This window comes from Schistocerca nitens, chromosome 4 (genome assembly GCF_023898315.1).
Source record: "Schistocerca nitens isolate TAMUIC-IGC-003100 chromosome 4, iqSchNite1.1, whole genome shotgun sequence".
NCBI lineage: Eukaryota > Metazoa > Arthropoda > Insecta > Orthoptera > Acrididae > Schistocerca > Schistocerca nitens.
In genome coordinates, this window is record NC_064617.1 from 381,132,683 (window position 1) to 381,147,617 (window position 14,935).

The following is a 14,935-nucleotide window of genomic DNA, read 5'->3' on the forward strand; positions in this document are numbered from 1 at the left end:
GTAGAGCTCGCCAATGCTCTGTAATTGTAGAGTTTGCTGATGCTCCGTAATTGCCTCAGCGACTTCCGGTGACCATTAAGGTACTGTCTTTCGCCGGGGGCACCATAAAGAGTGAGGAATCGCGTTTTCTACCGCAGAAACGATTGTGGTAGTCACCTGACCAACCATCACATTGATGTTACCATTTGGGGCAGAGTCAACAGTGATATCAGAGGTAAAAGTTTCCCAGTCCACCATGTTTAAAGCCCATCTGGGCAGGCGTCCATGGGCCTGATGCCAGGGCAATGACAGGAAGATGGAGAAGTGGTCACTACCACACGGGTCATCATGTGCTCTCCAGTTGATAGATGGAAGAAGTCCTGGGCTGCAAATTGGTGCAATGGCTGAGTAACTACCTTGAACCACACTGAAATGTGTGGCAGTCCCATTATTTAAGAGGCAGAGGTCGAACTGAGACAGTAAAGTTTCGACATCTTTGCCTCGGCCAATAAGCACGGCGTCACCCCACAAGGGGTTATGGGCATTAAAGCACGTGTAAAGCCTAACAGTTGCCATAGCTCAGCCAGGCGGTGGAAAAAACCGCAACGATTCCACTGGAGGGTGACATCCTTGTGAGACTGGGAAGGCATGGATCATTCAATGAGGCAGTTTATGCCTCATGGTCACCTATTCCCACCGACTTTTCGCCTGAGCAGTCTATATCCATTGTGTCTGAGGGTCGTGCAAGATGTAGGTCCTCAGCAGATGCCAGAATCTCCACCCCATCCTCAGAAGTAGAACTTGTGGTTAGCGGTGGTGTGGGTGCCACCACAAGTTCCTTGTTCTTAGAGGTCTTCTTTTTCGATTTCTAGCGCTGTTCCTTGGGTTTCCCTGGCTGGGAGGACTTACTGCATCAGTCTCCATGACTGAGGGTGAGTGTGAAGCCCTACGACCAGCTGCTTTTGGGCTCTTCAACCACTGGCGGACGTCATCATTCCCACTAGCAGAAAGCTGGGAAGGGAGTGACCCAAGGAACCCCTTCCTAGCAAGAGGAGCCGAAGAAGCCTTATACTTCTCTGGCTCAGAAGTGTGGAGTGAAATCCCTGATGGTTGGGGGGAGGGGGGGGGAGGGGTTGCTGCTCCCAAAGTAGGTGGTGTGTGAGCAACAGGGAGGGAAGTGACCCCCCCACCATCAAGGGGGCAGGTGTAGTCTCCTGGTTGTGAGAGCCAACAGGAATTCGAGGAAGTGATGGGGCAAGAACTGTTCTCGTAGCAGCAGCGTATGAGATGGTCATAGCCACAGGATATAGGCACTCAAATTTCCTCTTAGCCTCAGTGTAGGTCAGTCCTCTCTTTCTGTAAAATCCTGCAGTCTGGCGAGCAAGGTGAATGATGCTCTCCGCAGTTGACACAGATAGGAGCGGGGGAAGGGGGGGGGGGCATGGAGTATTGGGATGCGATGGATGTCCTCAATGGCGACATGTGACACTGGAAGTACAGTGGGAAGAAATATGGCTGAACTTCCAGCACTTAAAGGACCACATCAGGGGGAGGGATATATGGCTTGATGTCACAGTGGTTGACCATCACCATGACCTCGGGCAACGTGCCACCCTTGAAGGATAACATGAAGGCACCGGTGGCAACCTTGTTATCCCTCGGACTCTGATGCATGCGCCAGATGAAATGAACACCTCACCACTCTAAATTGGTGTGCAGCTCATCGTCAGATTACAAAAGAAGGGCCCTATGGAATATAATACCCTGGATCATATTTAAGCTTTTATGAGGCGTGACGGTAACAAAAACATCCCCCAACTTGTCCATGACTAGGCAGAGGATGCTCTTTTTATCAAAGCTGACCCAGAGCACATTTTGGACAAGCCCTCCACCTCCACAAACTTGTTCTCCAAATGCTCCACAAAAAACTGAGGTTTCATGAACATGAAAGATTCCCCATCAACTCTCGTACATATGAGGTACTGGGGCGAATAAGCTTCACTGCCATCCTTAGCCTGGTGTTCATCCCATGGTGTGGCCAGAGAGGGGAACAACTTGGGCTCATATTTCTTAGCATTAAAGTTAGACTTTGACCGTTTAGAGACTGCTGGCAGTGAACCACCAGCAAGAGATGACATACTACGCTTCATGGCGTGTTATCTGCCCTGATGCAACCCCCCTCTGACCAGGAGCCCTCCCCACGGATGCCACCCAGCCGCAGAAAAGGCCACCTGGCAGGATGGCCATTGCCGGGAGTCCCAATGCCCCAGTGTGATAGGCATCTACTCCTTGGCATATGTGGGGAGTTAACGGCACAGGCATTAGCAGAGCAATCCCTATGTTGTCAGGGGGCTACAACTAACAGGTTACATGATAGCCCCACCACAACAGACTGGCTAACATGCTGGATATGAGGTACAAAGAAGTCCATCATCGGCGTCGGCACAGAAAGTGACACTGCATAGTGCACGGTTGAAAACGCACCCAAGAATGTGTCCTCACCAAAGAGATGGAGACTGGGCGGGACTGCAACATGACGATGAGGAAGTGGGCTAAAGACCTCAATGCTTGATGGACACGATGCACCATGTAAGGCGCCCTTCCCCAGCTGGCTCACTCTTCGGGAAAATTTTGAAAAATGGGAAGTCAAACCCTACAGGGGACCATCACATAAAGGCCTAAATGTTGACACTCCTTTTAGTCACCTCTTACGACAGGCAGGAACACCTCAGGCCTATTCTTACCACTCGACATGCAGGAGGTTCTTGCCAATGAGTGTGACCTACCACTGTTCAGCACTGAAGTGAACAGTCTTTCAGTCTGCAGTGAACAGGTGTTATTTTCTTTCCTAGTCTTTGCAGTGTGCTACAAATATGTACATCATGTAAAGAGATATGTCTACATAAATAGGGACTTTCATGAAACCTGTCACTCTCCTGTGTCATTTACAGTACAGCAAGAAATTGGTGCACTCTCCTGTGTCATTTACAGTACAGCAAGAAATTGGTATAAGCATAAATCTTGAATGTTGGAAGTACTTCGAGAACTCAGTTCACCTCTACTTCCGGCTTGTTACTCTCCCTGTGGTCATCATGGTGCTACTCCCTCTGCACTGCACACTCCTCAGGGAACAAGAAAGAGTGAAATGGTTTTAGTTATGTATTCTGTGCGTGACATATCTCTGACTGACATATTAATTTTGTAGTTATAACCCAAAATGTATTACACAATAAACATTTCACCTCTGTTTCACTAACTGGTGCTCTATACCTGGCTGTGGTCTTAAAGATGTATTCGCATCAAGAAGTTTTATGAGTAAATGTGATATGTGAAAGTAAAATGCCATGGGTGAAAGACATATTGAAAAAGATCTACATCTGAAAATGCAAGGAGGATCAGTGGGGGGGAGGGGTGTTTTAAATTTTCATGTGGGCTGTCCCTGCATCCAAGTGCAGTGTTGCTCACTTGGTTAGCAATTTATTTGCTTACCAAAAGTAGCACAGTACAGGTGCTAGCATTGGGCTTAATGCCAATGCCTTGTTGTGATTATCATTGGGACCTAACCAAGCTTTCAACAACGCCACAGTTGTCTGTTTCCAGATTGATGATCACTTGCCTCACACAGTGGATTTACTTCTGCTAATGGCCCATCGCATCATACAGTCCACTCAGCAAGATCTCATGCTTTGCTGCAGCTTAGTGGAGATCCTCCGTGGCTGACAGCCCCACATGGTGTTGCAGCTGTCCTGTCCTGCACCAGAACCTTAGATGCATTCACACCCTTCACAATACAACCAAGGTAACCCTGTCTAGGAGCACATTTTCCATCAGTGGCCTAGATGGGCACTGACAAATGTGCAAGCAACATGCAGTTGGTTAATGATCAACATGGATGTTGGTGGGGTACTGCTCTTCCGCCATAAGAACCAGCTGTGTCCTCAATGGAGTACCAACCCACTGTGACTGCAGTATGAAGTTGTACATATTGCTATGAAGTATAGCAACACATCCCACTTTCCTGTTACTAGATCTATAAAAGATGTGCAAGTAAGAAAAAAGACTTTAATTAGTAGCAGTTGTAACGAGCATCTACTGTGCCTGAGTTTGTTGAAATTTATATGTGGATATGAGAAAGAAAAATGAGGGCACAGCTTCGAAAGCAATGATGGTGTGTAATTTGGACTGGCCAGTGAGGGGTCACTTGCACTTTGTAGTCATGCTTTGGGTGTGCTGTAATCTCCAGAGAAGAAAGGGCCCTGATGACTGTGGTCAAGCACTAAAGAAAAATGAATGTTGTTTTATATAGATTCTATGCCATGCTATTACGAGTCATGTATGAATGGTTTTGGTCAAGCACTGAAGCATCACGTATGAACATGTTGTCTGAAAAGCTTTGTTAATTATCAGTTGTTGAGAGTTGAGAACGTACTGGAATATAGAAGTATTATAGAAACTATGTTTTGAGATTCCATAGTGAGTTGTTTAAATATAGAAGCTCTCTTATAGCTCTCACCCCTCTGCAGTTGGAAGAGAAGTCAGCAGTCAAATACTTGGCACCACAAACAGGAGCACAATGTGAAGAGAAAACACGACGGTGGCCAGAAAATTTGGAAAAGAAGGTAACTGTTATTACAGGGAGTAAGTAAAGACTTGGCATCCTGCAATATATCAACCACTTACAAATCAACCCACAACAAGAAAAACACCTCAAGCCACCACTGGTATGGAGCCCTCTTGCAACTGCCACTCCAATCCAGGAGCTCGATACCATGGGGGTGCCTCCATTTGATGAGCTGGTGGGCAATGATGATGCTGAGATGCAGCTGTAAACATGTAAGAACCTCTACTAATGTTTGACTGCCCTTATGGAAGAGCACCAAGCAGCTGATTTCCCATCATTGTTGTTGCTGTCCCTTGCTGCTGGTGCAATGGCTTCTGCATTGCCATCCCATGCAGAGTCATTCTCATGCCTGTCTGAAGCACTTCCTGCTATATGCTCCATCAGGCTGGAGACAGCTGATGGTCCAGCCCTGTGAAGGCAAATGCCTCTTTGAATGTGGATGAGTGAATGGAGGTGAACATCATCACTCAACAGTGACCAGAATGCCACTGTAGCTGAAATTAGGTCTCCTGGGTGAATCCTGTGACCTTCCCATCTCAAAAACAGTGCCACCCAATTAGCCCTCCACCCTGCACTGGCACCCCCAAGTAGGGCAGTGATGTGGTAGTGCGGCCACATATGCTGCCCACATGATTGCAGAATTCGTACTTGGTGCCGCCTGTGAGAAGGCAAACGGGGAGCTCCTGCTTTGCACATTGGTTGTGGCACCATCAGATAAGTGGTCACGGCAGCACAATGACTGTGTGGCCTTGCTGTCTTCTGCCTTAACCATGCTCAGTGGAGGTTCCACTGACTAGGACAGTTCCATGATATTGTAAGACGAACATTGCATCTGATTCTGGTGCTCTGTTCACAGCTGTTATATGTTTGTGTGTTGGTTGTATTCAATAAAATACTGTACATACTACACAGTCCTATTCCACTTGGCTAGAATTCACCTAACCATGGAGCACCTTGCATGACAATTTTGCAGGACCTTACTTGGTAATCATGTGGCTAATTCTTGTTTATTCTTTTTCTTATTTACACTATGCTGTCAGGTTGTAGCAGATGACAATGACTACACTACCAGTGCCACAGAGAAAATTTATTCTGTTACAGGTGCCTTCCCCCTCCACCCACCCCTTAGGCACAGATACTGGTGTGCAGTTTACAGCAGCTACCTACCCATGATTTGCATCTGTAATGGCATCAAACACACCACAAATACTATATTTCATCCTGCCTCCAACAGCCAGGTGCACCTTTAAGATTCCAATGTCAAAGGCTACCAGGACAGCCATATCGAAATTGGCTCTCAACAATTGCCTCATCCATGGCTGCAGATTCACAGTTGCTTCTAGAGTGTCCCCAATGGACACTGATTGACCTTTCACTACTGCTGCCTGCTCAAGTCAAAGAAGCAAGTCTTTTTGTGTACATGCTCCAGTCTGGCTGTGTACCTTTGGGTGGACCTTGGATTGCCTCTGGGAACCTATTTCAGTCATAAGGCTGTCATTTGGTCCTGGTGACAACTGTGGGTGGGTTGGTCTGCAGGCATTGAATGGGCTTTAGTTGCAGCATCCAATCCAGACATCTCTGCCATGCAATGAGCTACCATAATGATCTTTAGCATCTAATGGATGATGGACATTTGGTCATTTCATCACCATCATGCCTGCCACTACTGGTCTCCATGGACTTTGACCCCATTTAAGCAGTGGTGGAGTTGCCACTGCTTCCAGCACCTTAACTTGAGAAGCCAGCTTCTGTTTCATCACCTTCTCTGCCAGACCAGAGCATCAATGCCCTGGAATTCCCAGCCAGCCAGGACCCTACTTAGCACCATCCTGCTGCCACTACACTGAGGTCCTCCACATCAGCCAGATAGTTTTTGTCAAAAAATTCAAGGGGGGAGCCTCATTACATACATCCGCAGGCAGGCAGGACAGCTTCTCCATCTGGAATGTCATGTGGGCTCATCGACCAGCTGATGTAAGGCCAAGTGGTCATAAGCCCATTCTCAATTTTGTCCGATTGCTACTATATCCCTCTCCACAGCTGATTGAATATTGACAAAGAATCTGTTCTATGTCAATTGTAATTGGGTGTTTTTTGGACCGATTGTGTTTTTTGTTCACGACCACAAAGTCTGTTTGGGATCCGAACATACTGATGTCCATCCCACTTTGGAAGTTCTACTTTTGCAGATTGTGATAATATTTTGGCAAAATACTTGATTTCAGTTCCACAAGCAAATAGAGATGGGGGATCCCCTCCTGAACTGTTTTATAGAGTCAAATCTTTCAAAGGAGTGAACAATCAGTGATTCAGAAAAAAAGAATGGTAGCTCCAAACGTTTCACACAGCAGAGAGAGAGAGAGAGAGAGAGAGAGAGAGAGAGAGAGAAAGAGAGAGAGAGAGAGAGAGAGTCGGAGCAGATCAACGGGGCCTCTGCTGGTCAGAGCACACTGCACGCCACACAACACAGCCAGCGCCGGCCTCTGCCCAGCTTCTGCCTTGGCTGCCTGCATTGTGCAGTGCCCCATTGGATTTTGTGTTTCACATATGCCGTGCCGTCTGTGCTTCCTCTGCCGCGTGCAGTGTCTGGTGCACCTTAGCATCGCACTCCGTCGGCGATCGTTTCAGTCGCACGTCCTGCCCTCTGGGCAGTTGATGCGAGCAACAGGACAGAGAGCCTCCTAGCGGAGAACATAAGAACTACTTGCAACAACCTGCTCGCAAGAGAACGGACGATTTGTGTCGGAGCGGGTGAGTGTTGGCCGTTCACCGCTTCCCCCCCCCCCCTCCCCAACCCTCGGAACTCGCCCGCTCAACGCTCACCCCACCGTTCTCTACTCTAGCCAGAGCGTTGAGCAAAGCAACTCAGGTGTCACTCTGGTCTCTGCGGTCTTAGCTCACGCAGCAATACAGCTCGCGGCTCGACCAGCTTGACTCAGCGCCTCTGCATCGGAGTTTGTCTCTACTGGATATTGTTCTTCGTACTAATACCGATATGTATATTACATAATTATGTTATGTATACATCATTTGTTTTTATTTTATTTTTATTTGTTTAAACTGATCAGATGAGGTTCCTGACTACTCCTCTTACTATAGGATTTTTTATTATGGACACTCGAATTTACACTTTAATTACGAGCGAACCAATAAACGTATCGCAAAATGTGATACACCAATATTTTCCTTGTTTTATTCTGCATAAGGCTATATGCAGCACTTTGGTCTTACAGTCAAATTTATATTTTTTTTCTAATTGTAGTACGGATTTTGCGATTTTGGGCATCTTCGGAAGGAAATGTTCACTTTAAAAATATATGGCTTGCGATGTATTTGTACGAGGTTAATGAAATTTTAATACATTATAGCCAAATACATTGTTAATGTAAATCTAAAGTTACAACATTTTCATGTTAATAGTCAGCAATACTATATAAGCACAATGCAATATGTATTCTTTGGTCTTCTCTGTGTAGAAGTCATTGCGGTAGGACACTGTGAAAAAGTTTTTTACGAGTGGATAGACTTCTTTTGTCTCTGTCTAGACTTAGCTGCCATTAGACGAGGCGTTACGAATTAATGTGAGTTGAATTATTGTTTGATCTAAATATATCAGAATTTATCAAAAGTGTGAATTATTAATGTAAATTAGCTTGCCCATGTCATCTATAAAATTTCTTTAAAGAATTTTCAGCATTTTTTAGCGGTGTTGCTGGGCTGTGCCGCGATCAACAATTAGCAGCGACGGCACATTTAAAAAATTACCAAACCCGTAAATCGGGAACAGATACATAAAAATCAACAGTGAATTAAGAAATTGTTCTTCTTTTACAGTGATCCTGAGGCTGATAAAATTTGAATTAATTATACGTTTGTGCATTCGTAAGCGGATAGTTAATGTTAGTTCACATTGAAATTTAAACAGTTTGGTTCTTTCAATTAACTTAAATGTATAGCGAAGTAGGTTTGATCAGTGATAAATGTCGGCTTGGCAATAATTAAACCATTTTCTGCTAATAGAGATAATCTTGTGTTCTAAGGCTAGTGCCGGGATAAAATTCAGTAAATATTTAACAAAAAACCCACTGCATCTAGAAAGTGAATTTTTTATTACCACACGAAAATAAGAGAGAGGTTCTACAACAAAGTTCGCACGAAAGGAAAGTAAGGTAAAGAAAATTAACGTATAAAAGCAAAAGAAAAAATAAAATTTATTATTATTCTTTAACGAAATTTCAATTTCCATTTGATTTCGTTAAACTACACGCTTTTAGACCAGTCTGGACTCAGCCAGCTGAACCTAAAAGCAGTATTTAGAAAATGTGTAAGCAATTTAAAAAAAAAAAAAAAAAAAACATACTGCACTTTTCTATTAGGAATGTACTACAAAAGAAATTTGAGTATGATCACATGAGGTAATCAAAATTGCTCTTTTCTTACCCACTACTTGATGCTGCAGGAGGCGGATTCAGCTTTAGCTGGCAGAAACCAGGATGTGGGCTTGCACAGACCTGGAAATAATGTGAATAACTTGTAAATATACATTTTTTGGTGTTGGTAAAGATATAAGTTCACTCTTTAGGGAATAACCTGTTGTGTGATATTTACTGGTTGAAATCACAGTTCTCTCACAGTTCAGATAAAAATACAAATAGTAGGCTACATTAGCATATTTTCTAAGACAACACATTCATTTCTTTCCCAGTCTCAAAGTCAAAATTGGGTGTTCTTTACTATACAGATTTCATTAAACTTTTTGTAAGTACCAAGTAGAAGTTTTTCACCTACTTAGTGATCTGCAGCAGTCTGAGTCCTATGTTAAAGGAAGATCCTAGGTGGAATGCAAATAATGAAAAGATTAATGGTAACAATTCCCTGTAAGTTTTGACTTTGAGTAGTCAATAAACATGCAAACATGACCCCCCCCCCCATCCCCCCGTCACCCCTACCCCCACACACAGACTGGATGGCTACATCTTGCCTACTGACTACAGTGTTCTGGCATTGCTGAACTGGTAAAATGTAGTCCCCCAGCACAATGTTTCTAAGCAGATGTAGGAATGAAAATTTACCACTAATTTACCACTAGTTTCCATCAAAACTACAAATGTAATAGATATATTTCTGTTAAGTTGTAAACATTTGGTATTAACTGTTGGGCCTATCAAATTCAACATCTAAATTACTTAATAAACAAAAGAAACATACAAAGTTATCCTGTGTAAGCTACAATACAAGCTCATGTGTTGGTCTTCCATAGAGCGTAAGTTAAACATTGGGATGATTTCTTTGCTATTCTTTTCCAATCAGTTCATTCCACATCCTGCAGGCTCTTGTAGCTAGAATCTACAAAACACAATTACTAAATTAATTAAATGGCTGTACTCTAAAAGATAAATTAAAAAACTATCCATGTCAATCTCTTTTTATTTTCCCCCATGATGCATTTCAAGTGCTTATCCTGTCATCTTCAGGCAGATCAGTTGATTACATTACATTTTTGTTTGCTGCATGTAGTGAGTTGTGTGTTTTCAGTTTCATTTCACTACAACTAAGATACTAGAATCACAAATTTTAAACAATAATAAAGCTACTGTAATATTTCCCAGATGGAAGAAGGCTGAGGTTCACTGTAAGTATACCCTTCATATTTTAGATGTCATAAACATGCCAAAGATTGTACAGATGCAGAAATACAGTGCCTTGTAAGTCAAAGAGCGTTCATGACTAGCTTATATTGTGGATCAAAGATACAGATAACAAATATGTAAGTGTAACTTTTGGCGACATTAGTATTTCACCGCGAAGTAGCAACCAAAGAAGTGAGAGCAGCATATCATAGCATCAAGGAACTTGTATATTTGATGAATAGTTGTTCTTTATTCCTTGGTTATTCAGTTGTTGCTAGTGTGATAAATAAAGTAGAATACTAGATCATCTTGTGTCTGGTTATTCTGGTTTATTGTAATTGGAAGTCGTGACCCTGACACGATTCATCATAAATGAAGACTTTTTTTCCAAGAGAATGATCATTGCAACTGTGCAAACAACCACAACAGAAGTCAAAGGAACAACCCACAGCCTAAACTACCTCACAACTCACAAACACTGACTTCATTCATCAAAAGGCACTGTGATAGAAAAAACAGAAGGTGTCCTATTGCAAAGTTGCTACATCGCATTAAAGGAAGCATTTTCGCAATGATATACCTTGTCGCTGAACTCTGACTACAGTGGGCCTTTAATGACGAACTTACAGGAAACCAATCTCCATCTCTCCGTCTGAAGTGATGCAAGCCTTATGCACTTTGGCAGCACCAGATCTGTTGCCTGAACAATCAATATGCATGCTTTGGCTGCGCACATTGCCTGTAGACATTCACAGAGCAATAGTCACATATCAAGGTTTGTCATTTTGAGAGCTACTGGGGAAGGCAGATGCCATTAATGATAAAGGAAGAGGCTTGAAAGTCACAGAAGCCATCAATGAGTCATGTAGACACTGTATGGAGGAGCCGATGCAAGAACATAGGATAAAACAGTTAACAGGGGAAAAAAAAGCATTCATGAATCTAAAGTTATTGGAACAGCAGTGCAAAGTGTTATTCCTTTATGAGCCTCCTCTCAAGAAGCGGGCTGCACACAAGGAAGATGGCCGACATACATCTGAGCTAGATATGGATCAGTTGTGCTGGTATCACAGATGTTTCGGGGGAAGCCACACATCGCAGGTACCAAAGGTGCCATGGACAGACATTACTGGACACTGATGTCCACCACAATCAGCTTGTGTGTCCACAGAAGGAAGTGCAAAGACAGCTGGTAAACACAGTGCTCACAGCAGGACACAAGTGACAGAGATTATTCGTACCAGGTCGCATCTCCATCAAGAATTCTTTTGAGGCTTCTGGTTCTGCAGTGAGCATCTATCTGAAATGGCTAAACATCAGTTCTATCATGCCAGTGTAACATAGACATATAGCAGCAAAGGAGTTGGCCATCTTTTTTTTTTTTTTGTCACATTTTGACCAGTTGACAGATCTAGCCAACAGTTAATTACACTGAATAACCATTCCAATCTGACAAACATGCCATCAGTGCTGGCAAATGTAGTGCCCACTCAAAAAAGGTAAAAGCCATTCATCCGCACTACACAATAGGTTGTCTGAATGACTGAAGGCTCACTACCAAGAGGAGATGTAAACACAGTGCGAGGTACCACATCCACACGACACTGGTCCAGCCTGTTGCAGCTTGTCTGAGGAGACTTCCACCAGACAAAATCTTGGTAGCGCAGCCTGGGTTTGAAGAGCTCCTGAAAGCAGGTATTACAGACAGATCGGACTGTCCACAGGTTATCTCCCTCAAACACGGTGAGAAAGAAAGATGGATCATGGCGATTATGTGGAGACTATAGAGCACTCAATACTCTGACAATACCAAATCATTACCAAATCATTACAAAGTGCCAAACATAACATACTTTAACAGGACTGTTGCCCAAGCTAAACTGTTTAGTGTAGCTTACTGTGCAAAGGCGTATTTGCAAATTCCGGAAACAGCAAGGGTTACACCAAAAACAACTTTCAGGCTTTTTGAGTACAAATTTATGCCCTTTGGGTTGAAGAATGCTGCAAAGACATGGCAGTGCTACATGCATGAGATATTATAAACAGTTGAAGAACTCGTATCCCATTTGTGGAAGTTTTATCTCTGTCTGCAACAATTCAGTATAATAATTAATCCTGAAAAGTGTTTATTCAGCAAATGAGAATGCACTTCTTTGGGTATGTCTTCTCTTTGGACAGGCTGGCACTATTAAAGGGACAAGTTGAGGCAGTACAAAATAAACCCATAACAACAACATACAAGGAATTATGTAGATTTTTTAGGTTTGATAAACTGCTCTCAACACCTTTCAGGGCTTGTGAGGCAGCAGGAACCACTCACAGTGTTGTTCATGGGCAAAGAAACATTGGGCAAAGAAACACTGAGCTACCAAAATGTACCTTCGACTCTGACAAGAGAAGCTGCATTTCTCACAATAAGCATTGTTTGGTGCAAGCGGCAAAATTGGCTCATCCCCAAATTAATGCTCCATTGGCCATCGTTGTGGATGCTAGACTAAATGCCACAAGAACAGTGTCATAACAAATTTGGATGGCAGATGGCAACTGCTCATTCTTTATTCACATAGCCTCATGCTGCCATGAAGGAAATGGAGCACCTTTGACTGAGAGTTGCTGGTAATCTTTGCAGCCGCTATGAACACTTTTGGTCATTGGTACAGGCTGGACATTTCAGGATTCCTACAGATCAAAAACCACTAGTGTTAGTGGTTTGTGTTTACATTTAGCGTGCAGTTGCAGTTGTAGTGGTTCTTAAATTCTGACAAAGTTGTTTGTGCATTGTTATAAAGTTATTAATTCTAGTATTTTCCAATGGTGTCTTATGCTGTTTGTGGTGAAATAATGGTTTAATTAACTTTTTGAAACATTCACTCAATGTATTTTTTAGAGTTTTCTGTGCATTGAAGTCATTTAGTAAATTTCGTGTGGTAGTTTTCAGCTGGCATTTCTTATTGCTTCGCGTGAAATATTTCAGCAACATTTTCGTTCATTGTTTTAACTTTGTTGAGTTTTCCAGTGCATCTTGAATTTTTAGTTTTAGCTAATAAATTCTGTGAAGTTTGTTAGTATTGGTATTAGTAGTTTAGTAGTGTTAATAATAGCTGTTGCTTTCTTCGCAGAAAGAGAATTTCGAGACCACTATTATTAGTGCTATAAATAGTTCTACTGGTGTAATTGAACTTCAGTAGCATAGCTGTTTAGTATTTTTTCAGTAACTGTAACATTTTACCATGAGTGAGAAGTGTGGGCTTTGTCATAGGTTTGTGAGTAGTGGGTTACGGTGTGAGGTTTCTTCAAAGTATTTTCATTGGGGGGAATGCAGTTGGGAAGCCAGTAGGCATTCTAGTGAGATCCTCTCCTGGGAATGCAAAATCTGTAGTAGAAATACCGTATTTACTCGAATCTAAGCTGCACTTTCTTTCCGGTTTCTGTAATCCAAAAAACCGCCTGCAGCTTAGAATTGAGTGCACAGTAAGTGGAAGTTCTGAAAAATGTTGGAAGGTGCCGTTACAACTAACTTCTGCCATCGAATATATGTAGCGCTACACAGGCATGCTTTGCAGGCACAAAGACAAATACTGGGGCCAAAACCTCTGCGTCAGTAAATAAATTTAAAAAAAGGTGGATGACAAGCTTTTTTCTCAGCCCCGAGTTTCGACCACTGTATTTTCATACATTATCCAACGAAGTAAATACAAATACCGTATTGTTCACCTTTGAATGTATTTCAATGTACTATGAAAATCCGTCTGCCAAGACTGTTTGAGATGTTTGTCAGTATGGCCAACTCTACGTTCTAAATTTTTTCCTACCTGTGGGAAGAGATGGTTCCTAACAGGAACTTTTATGAATTGTGAGTCACATGCAAGTATTCTTTTCACCATAAGAATAATACAAATATTAACATTTTGCCATGTATTCTTTCGTGTTTGCTGCTATCTCATTTAAATCCTGCCTCCCTAATAAGCTGCAAAACTAGAGTGAGACAACAGCAAACGCGGAAAAATATACATATCATGTCATGTTTATATTCATGTTATTCTTATGCCTTATAGTGATACAGTCAGAAATGAAGCACAGCAATTGACTAGATTTTTAAATCTAAGATGACTAATTTCTGTGTAGAATGTAATGTACTAAAGAGGCATGTGAAAGATTTTCAAACGGAGAAAATTTTTCGTTAAACTCTCGTCCAGAACATCTATCATATGCACTCTATTATTTAGTTCTTGTTGATCATTATCAAAGAAAGCAGCAGGGTAAGTAACAACAAATAGCAGTCTCTTGCCATTGTTTCGCTAAAGAGACGATTCTTCTCCTTTTTTTTTTATTGTAAGAGGTGGTAGCGTACACAAAAGCAAGCTATGCAGCGAGCAGTGACAGGCCATAAACACTCATTACCAGAATGCGACAAACAATGCATGACACAGTACATTAATGCATTTTTAGCTTAGAGTGACGTAAACACCTATAACAAAGAGAACGGCACTTATCAGATCAAAGAAAAATAAGCAATCAACTCAAACCAGATGAAGCACGTGAAAAAGTAAGGGTACCCGTATAAATATCGACGGAGCGCCTAACGCATATCAATAGCTACCTGGTAAAGCTTAACGGCTAAGCTTACGTCTCAAATCAAACTACTGTAGCTGTATCATCATTCATTCAACCTAAATTGTGTCTCATATTGCAATGGACCAACTTT

At 42.5% G+C, this 14,935-nt stretch overlaps 1 protein-coding gene across 1 annotated transcript in view; it reads right to left on the reverse strand.

The window, feature by feature from the left end:
* LOC126251852 (cyclic GMP-AMP synthase-like receptor) overlaps positions 1-14,935 on the reverse strand; it is a 272,843-nt gene that overhangs the window by 178,062 nt on the left and 79,846 nt on the right. The window contains exon 4 of the mRNA XM_049952528.1: positions 9,041-9,111. Within this exon, the coding sequence (XP_049808485.1) occupies positions 9,041-9,111 (71 nt within the window). The remainder of the gene's footprint in view (positions 1-9,040; positions 9,112-14,935) is intronic.